Below are 8,758 nucleotides of genomic sequence, written 5' to 3' on the forward strand. Positions count from 1 at the left end.
AGTTCTAAAAAAATTTTACTTCTTCACTGGCTTCCAGAGGTCCTGAGTTCAATTCCCAGCAACCACATAGTGGCTCACAACTATCTATAAAGGGATCTGATGCCCTCTTCTGGCATGCAGGTGTATATGCAGGCAGGGCATGTAATTTAAAAATTCTGTTTTGAGATGGGATCTCTCATTGAACCTGGTTAACGAATTTGGCTAGTCTATCTGGTCTGGAAGCCCCAGAAATCCCCGTCTCTGCCTCCACTGTGCCGGAGTTACAAGAATGTGCTGCTTTTTATCCAATTCAAATCCTGAAAATGACATGGCAGGCACTTTACAGACTCAGACCCCCCAATCTTCTAAGGTATTTTTAAATTTAACATAATATATTCTAGTAAGTTTAATAAAATATCATACAGAATAGCTGATGTTAACCGTCCAATTTTTTTTTTTTTTTTTTGGTTTTTCAAGACAGGGTTTCTCATATAATAGCCCTGCCTATCCTGGAACTCTCTTTGTTGCCCAGGCTGGCCTCGAACTCACAGAAATCTGCCTGCCTCTTGTAGTGCTGGGATTAAAGGCACGCACTACCACAACCGCTAACCATCCAAATTCTCTTAAAGTGTGTGTGTGTGTGTGTGTGTGTGTGACAGAACCCAAAACAAAACAATCCTTTAAAAGCTCCCAAGTCTTGAGCCGGGCTTGGTATCTCAAGCCTTTAATCCCAGCACTTGAGAGGCCAGCCTGGTCTACAAAGTGAGTCCAGGACAGTCAAGGCTACATAGTCTCAAAAAAACTCCAACTCTTAAAAGTTTGAGATGGTTAAAATCCACTAATGAGGTAATTTCATGGAAGATACTCCAAAATTTGTCTTGAGTTGCATCATATTGGTTATAATTAATATGCCCAGAGCCCAAAATACAAAACATTTAATGATATTAATGACATGGTACTTAGGTGGCAAAATATATTATGTTAAGTTTTATAAATATATATGTACCTATACACACAAAAAATGTACAGCAAAATCATAAAAGCAGGCTAAATCTGTTGGACATACCTAATAACCCAGTACTTGGGAAGATGAGATAGAAGTTTCTGAGTTTGAGACCAGCAAAAGTTACTAAGTGAACTCCAGGCCAGCTAGGGGCTACAAAGCAAGACCCTGTCTTTAAAAATATCCCCCAAACTCCAAAATCATAAAAGCCACTATCTTTGACAGTGAGTGTTATAGGGAGATGGGAGGGGGTTATATCCCAGGCTGGCCTCAAACTCACTACACTGCTCATCTTCAACTTCTGAGCCTTGTGCTTCTCCCTAGGAGGATGAGCTATCATGTCCAGTTTATGGTATTAGGTGTCAAACTCAGAGCTTCATGCATACCAGGAAGGCATTCTATCATCTGAGCTATATCTCCAGCCCTCTTTACACTAAAAACAAAGAAAACAAAAACAAAAACTACAAGAAAACTTTAAAAGATCATAAATTAATCTAATAATCAAAGCTTACTTAGAGAAATAAGACAGGAAGAATTATAATATTCAGTCTTACATGATATTCTTCAAGACTTTCAAACACCATCTAAGAAGCTGGCAGTACATGGAAAAGTCATAGAACTAGAACATCAAGCTGCATGCACATGCTGCCACATACCTCTAATGCCAGCACTTAGGAAACAAAGGCAGGAGAATTCTCACAAGTTAAAGGCCAAGGTGGCCTACATATGGAGCTCCTGCCCCCAACCCAAAATACCCTCCAAACCAACTAGACTGGAAGAAAAAACTGGCTGTATAAGCTCTGGAAGTTTTCAAGGAATACTAGTCAAATCATAACTAAATCCCGTTGCATCAGTTACTTCCTACTGAGTTATTTTTCTTTCAATTAACACTGTATTGGGTACTTTGGCGTCATGTAGTTTGACTTTTAAAAAAATTGAAAAATATATAAATTTACATTCTTTGCAGAATTCACTTATATTGTTTTTGAGACAGAATAGAATTATATAGCTCACACTGTCTCTCTCTCTCCTTTCTCCTCTCCCACCTTCCCTTGAGTTCTGCCTTTAGTATAATTTTATTTCTTTTCAGGAGTATTCACAGGACCCTGCAGCATGCAGACGTAAATATTGATTTATTCTTAAATACATAGTTTTCTTTTCTTTTCTTCTCTGTTTTTTAAGACAGGGTTTCTCTGTGTAACAGCCCTGGCAGTCCTAGACTCACTTTGTTTTTTTATTTATTTATTTATTATTATGCATACAATGTTCTGCCTGCATGTACATCTGTAGGCCAGAAGAGGGCATTAGATCACATTACAAGTGGTTGTGAACCACCATGTGGTTGCTGGGAATTGAACTCAGGACCTTTGGAAGAGCAGGCGGTGCTCTTAACCACTGAGCCATCTCTCCAGCCCATGACTGGCTTGTATTTTTTTCATAGTCAGAAAAAGAATGTTTGTGAAACATTATGGCAATTTCTTTTTTTAAAAAGTAGGAGCCAGGTGTGGTGGTATAAGCCTCTGCCTTTAATCCCAGCTCTAGGGAGGCAGAGGCTTATACCACCACACCTGGCTCCTCCTACTTTTTTAAAAAAGAAATTGCCATAATGTTTCACAAACATTCTTTTTCTGACTATGAAAAAAAAATACAAGCCGGTCCTGGTCTACAAAGTGAGTATAGGACAGCCAAGGCTGTTACACAGAGAAATCCTGTCAAGAAAAACCTAAAAAAGTAGGAGGAGCTAATGTATCCTCTTAACATTCACTTAAGAGTATTTTACAAGAAAACATTTTTGTAAGTTTTATGAACCCAAATTTAGTTCATGTTTTGAGTAAAGATAGACTGCTCAATTTTATAAGATAATAATAAACATTCATGCCAGGCTCATCTATAATCTAACAAAAATGAATTTGGATGATTTCAAAGAACCTTAGAATCAAGATTAGAATACTACAATGACTTTCCTGAGGCATATTCAAATCCTCCGCCCACTCACTCTTCTTCTGGCATGAGTTCAAACCATATCACACCCAGGTTTTATCAGACTACTGTCTGTACCTACTGACATGGCTCAGTGCCAGGATACAGGTTCTACAGGTTAACCTAAGAACTTCTAGGACTGTTTGCTTCAATCAAAGAAATTCAATGTGAACTCTGCCAAGGTCATCCCAATCTTTTTATGTGTGTTCAAGACACGGTCATACTATGTAACTTTAGCTGTCTTAGATATATAGACCAGACTGGCATCAAACTTGCTATAGTCCTCCACCCTCTGCATCTTGACTGCTGGGATTACCAGTATGCACCTAACTCCCAATAATGTATTCAAAGAATTCAAACATATTAGCAGGAATTACTCCAAAATGGAAATTCTATTTCTGTCAACACACCAAACTGCTTTCCAATGCAAGAGTTTTGATTTCTAATTAAAATAGATTTGTCTGAGAATTTTTATTTTGCTCTCTCTGAACACTGTATTTTGTTATTTTAAGAGTAAAACTTTTATGGCACACGACTTCAATCTCAGCACTTGGGAGGCAGAGGCAGAGGCAGAGGCCAGCCTAGTCTACAAACTGAGTCCAGGACAGCCAGGGTCCTGGCTGACACAGAGAAACCCTGTCTCGAAAAACATAGTAAGAATAAGAGTAACAACACCAACAACCTGTAAAGATCTCTGAACTACCAACTCTGTACAAAAAAATGAAAATAAAAATTCATGACAGTCATTGTAACCAAACAAATTAGTTGGTTTTTTTCCTTTTTTATCTAAAAAAGTACAAAATGAAAAAATAAAACAATAAAAGCAAACACTTAAGAAACTAAGAATGACTTCAAATTTGAGACCAGCCTGGCCTACAAAAAGAAAATGTCTCAAACTAAGTAAACCAATCCCTCATAAAAAGAATCCCACCTAAGCGGGGTGTAACACTTGTAATCCAACTCAGGGAAGCAGAGGCAGGCAGATTGCTGAGAGTTTGAGGCCAACCAGGTCTACAAAGAGAGTCCAGGACAGCCAAGGCTATATAGAGAAACCCTGTCTCGAAAAACCAAAAAAAAAGTATGTTATTTTAATAAAACACCATTGATAATAAAATAGTAATAGGTTAAAAAAATTGCAATATTTTAAGCAATTTGGGGGGAAAACCACTGGCTAGAAGAAAGATGGCTCAGTGGTTAACAGTACTTTTTGCTCTGGCAGAGGATCTGGATTTGGTTCCCAGCACACACATGGAAGCTCACAACAGTCTGTAACTCCAATTCCAGCAGATTAAATGCCCTCTTTTTACCTCCATAGGCATGTTAATGATACACATACATACATGCAGGCAAAACATTCATACAAATAAAATAAAAATAAATCTTGAGCTGGGTATGGTAGTTCATGACTTCAACCCCAGCACTGGGGAGACAGAGGCAGGCAGATGGATCCCTGTGAGTTCAAGGCCAGCCTGGTCTACAAGGTTGAGTCCAGGAAAGCCAGGGCTACACAAACCAAAAAAGAAAAAAGAAAAAATTAGCACATGGATAGAGGTACAGGTTAGTGGTTAAAACATATGCTTAGCACAGGTAAGACAACAAGTTAGATCACTAAAACACACACACACACACACACACACACCCCTCTCTATCATTAGCATTCCAGGCATGGTAGAATATGTCTATCTCTAATTCCTACACTCAGAAGGGAGATCAGCTTGGAACTACATAGAAGTCTATTTATCAAAACAAAAAACAAAAGCCAAAAAACAAGTCATTTAAGTGTGGTAGTTCATGATTAGAATCCTAGCACGTGGAAGACTAAGGCAAGAGGATGTTCGTTTAAGGCAGGCAGATCTCTGTGAGTCCAGGACAGCCAAGGCTACAGAGAAACCCTGTCTCAAAACACAAACAAACAAACAAACAAAAACAAAAAAAGAAAGAAAAAAGAAAAACAAAAAACCCAGCCATATAGAGGAAAAAAGTAGAAATTAAAACAAAAGTTAAGTCAGTTAAAGGGCTTAGAATAGCAACTAGAGCCAGAGGTGGTGGCGCTCACCTTTAATCCCAGCACTCTAGAGGAAGTAGCAGGCTGATCTCAGTGAGTTCAGAGGCTAGCCTGGTCTACAGAGTAAATTGCAGGACAGCCACTAAAACATAGTAAGCACTATTGAAGTGTTTGTTATTCCTAACATGCAAACAATTTAGGGGAAGGAAACTTCAAAAAAAAGGAACAGGAATTTGCAAACTAAAAATACAGTAAATTTCTTGATGTTCAAACAAAACTAAGAATAACCACTTCTAGCAGTAAGAACTAACTCTACACTGAACAAGTACCCTATCTCAAAGTTTAAAAGCATCTGTATAACTTCCTCAGTAACTGGATAAAAATAACAGCCATTACCATTTGTGTATGGTACCACAGTATTTACTTGCATAGACTCCAGAGACAAACAGGTTTGAGACAGAGTTCCACTTTCTAAAATCATCCTTGCTTCTGGTGTTGACAATCTAAATGAGGGCTCAGTGCATAATGGGGGGGGGGGATGGCTCCGTCCCCTCTTAATAACTGATGTGAACGTACTTTTGTTACAGGATTATTTTGAGACTAATTAGGAATATATACGTAAATACAACAATGGCTATTATTACTATTCCCAGTGAGGGACTGTGTAAGGGCTACTTATTTGCATAAATTATCTCTCTGTCCTTTTAACACCAGCAGCCAGCACCTAGGATATAAGAAAATTTTAAACCAGATAGTGGCAACATGTTTGTAATCCCCATACTGGGGTAGAAGCAAGAAGATGGCTGTAAGTTCAAGGGCTGGTCTAGAGCATCAAGGGCTACCCAGCAAAAAATTGTCTAAAAGGAAAGTTTGAGCCTAAGTGAAGACACTGAAGGCCACACAGAACATACCCTAAACAAGCAGGATTCTAGGTCATTAAGTATACACACACAGTGTTGGCCAGGGGAAGACAGTGTTGGCCGGGCATGATGGCCCAGGCCTGTAATCCTCCAGCACTCAGGAGGCAGAGGCAGGTGGATCTCTGTAAGCTGGTGGCCAGCCTGGTCTACAAAGCAAGTTCAGGACAGCCAAGACTACACAGAGAAACCCTGTCTCGAGAAATAAAACAAAGAACAGTGTTGTCGGACATGGTGGCACATGTCTTTAATCCCAGCACTCAGCGCTCAGGAGGCAGAGGCAGGTGGATCTCTGAGTTTGAGGCCAGCGTGGTCTAGAAAGAGAGTTCCAGAGAAACCCTGTCTCAAAAAAACCAAAAATAAAAATAAAAATAAATAAATAAATAAGAACACAGTGCTTTTGCCTTAAGTCACGATGTCTAATACAATATGAGACAGTAGTTTTTTAGGGTTCAAATGGTTATTAATTAATTCACCCAACAAACTTAGTGAAAAGTCCCACAAACCAGACATTGTGCTATATGCTAAAGCTATAGTGGTTGAGTCCTGCCCTTATAAAGCTTGTTTACAGGCATGAGGCTTTTGACCCAGTGACAGAGAGTTTACCTAACAGGAACAAGGCCCTGGGTTCAATCCCAAGTATGTATGTGCTACATGCTAAAGCTATGGTGGTTGAGTCCTGCCCTTATAAAGCTTGTTTACAGGGCTGAGGCTTTTGGCCCAGAGATCGAGAGCTTACCTAGCAGGAACAATACACTGGGTTCAATCCCATGCACGGATGTAAAAACAACAACAACAACAACAACAAAACCAAAAACCAGTGGGGCATGGTGGTGCAGCACTTGGGAGGCAAGAGTCAGGAGGAATATCACAAGTTCAAGGCCAGCCTGGCAGTCTACATCACCAATTCCAGACCAGCCAGAGATACACAGTAAGATCCTGCCTGGAAACATCAAAATAAAGTTTGTGTAAGTGGGAGAAACCATCAACAAGTAACCAGGTAACTGCTAAATCTAAGACACTGAAAGCATAATGTGGCATTTAAGTAGTAGCAGAGGCAATAATCAGAATAAAACAGGCTAAAGTAAAGTATTTAATGGGAGGCTATTTCAACAAGCATGATCAGCAAGGTTGTGGGGGGGGGGATAGGGAAAGAACAGCTTGGCAGGTTACAAAAAATAGAGGCAATGGGGGAGGAGGGAAGATATCACCTGCTGACTGTGAAAAACTGTCCTTTAGCATAAAAACCAAATCCTTGTTTTAAAAATAAAAATTCCCGCAGCACCCAAGGGCATGGGTTACTGAGTCAAGTGTATCTGACTCCAGGACTCTGGGCCATAGTTAAAAGAAGCCTCTTTTCCACTCCTCAGGTGGAAAATAGGCGTGATTTTCACTACCCTGGCCTCGGCGCGGATTCAATGGAGCAATTGCGCAGTCCCACAAGTATGAATTATGACATCTGCAGAATTAGAGGTAAAGGCCAGGCCCGAACATGCTCTCCTTTGGGTGCCAAAGCTCCTCCCAGAGGTGCTCCGAAGCCGCCAAACCCAGAAACTTCCACAGCAGGGCCTCTCCCCCAGAAAGCTTCCCCGCCCATCCGCGCGCCACCAGATCACTCCCAAAAGCCGCCCTCCGCCTCCGCCCGCGGCGCGCCCGTGGGCCACACACGTCAAGCCCAACGCCATTTCCACCCTCCCGGCCTACACGCTGCCAGCCCCCTTCTCTCTCGGGGGGGGGGGGGGCTCGCCGGGAGGGGCGGGAGGGGCGGCCCATCTCCACCCACTCCCCCGGAACCCCACCATTCCATGCAGCCCCGTGGCCCTCACGGGACAAGCAGCTAGGCTCCAGCAACCCGTGGCCGCCCCCGCCCCCGCCCCCGCCCGCGGGCTTCCCCGCCGCCTCAGAGCCTCAAGGGCCTCAGGGCCCCGGCCGGCGTCATTGTGCCTCCCGCTACATGGGCCTGGCAGAGGGCACTGGCTGAATAGTCCCGTAACTCACCACGATGCTAGGACTGCGGGTCGCCATGAGGGAATCTCTGAGCTAGCGGAGAAAAAGCGGTCTGAGGAAGAAGCCGGCAGAGGAGGCGCTTATCGCTCGGGAAAGCCGGGAGGTAAAGCCCAACGGTCCTCACCGCCGCCTCAGCAACCGCTCAGAGACGACGCCGGCCAGGCCCCGCCCCTCGCTCCGCCCCTCGCCCCGCCCCGTCGCTCCGCCCAGGCTCCGCCCTCAGCGGCCTAAGTCGGCTTCTCCGGCGCGCCTCCACAGGCGGCTACTGGTGTCTCCTCAGGAAAGGTGGCCTTGGAAATTTTTCTTCTGGAAAACAAAACAAAACAAAACTTGTTTTGGCCACACCGCAGCCTCCAGCCCCCTGTAGTATCCTAGAGGGCTCCCGAATAATCAAACCTACCTTATTTCCGCATTCCTTCCCCCCCCACTCCGCCTCCTCATGACTCTAAACTCGTCACCAGCTCTTCAGCTTCCTTTTGTTGCGTAGTTCTTGGGCCAGCAGCCCCATCCCTCCCAAGATCGACCTGGGGGCTGGCCTCCATTTTCCTCATTGAGGTTCTGTTCTTTGAAAAATCCTTACTTAGTTGGAATAATTGAACCTGCAGCCCTAGAACAGCCAGATCAGGGTACAAATCCAAGAAGAAAAAAAAATTGGTAACCTTATGAAAACTTGAACCCAGCCGGGCATGGTGGCTCACGCCTTTAATCTGAGCACTCAGGAGGCTGAGGCAAGTAGATAACTGTGAGTTCGAGGCCAGCCTGGTCTGCAAAGTGAGTCCAGGACAGCCAAGGCTACACAGAGAAACCTTGTCTCAAAAAAAAAAAAAAAGAAAAGAAAAGAAAGAAAGAAAAGGAAAAGAAAAAAGA

The 8,758-nt window shown here is 42.9% G+C and overlaps 1 protein-coding gene across 1 annotated transcript in view; it reads right to left on the minus strand.

Moving 5' to 3' along the window:
- Positions 1 to 8,055, minus strand: part of HPRT1 (hypoxanthine phosphoribosyltransferase 1) — a 31,929-nt gene extending 23,874 nt beyond the window's left edge. The window contains exon 1 of the mRNA XM_084789427.1: positions 7,883 to 8,055. Coding sequence (XP_084645553.1) covers positions 7,883 to 7,909 — 27 coding nt within the window. The 5' untranslated portion in view covers positions 7,910 to 8,055. The remainder of the gene's footprint in view (positions 1 to 7,882) is intronic.
- Between the last annotated feature and the right edge of the window lie 703 nt (positions 8,056 to 8,758).

This window comes from Acomys minous (assembly GCF_964271855.1).
Source record: "Acomys minous genome assembly, chromosome: 7".
NCBI classification, from domain to species: Eukaryota; Metazoa; Chordata; class Mammalia; order Rodentia; family Muridae; genus Acomys; species Acomys minous.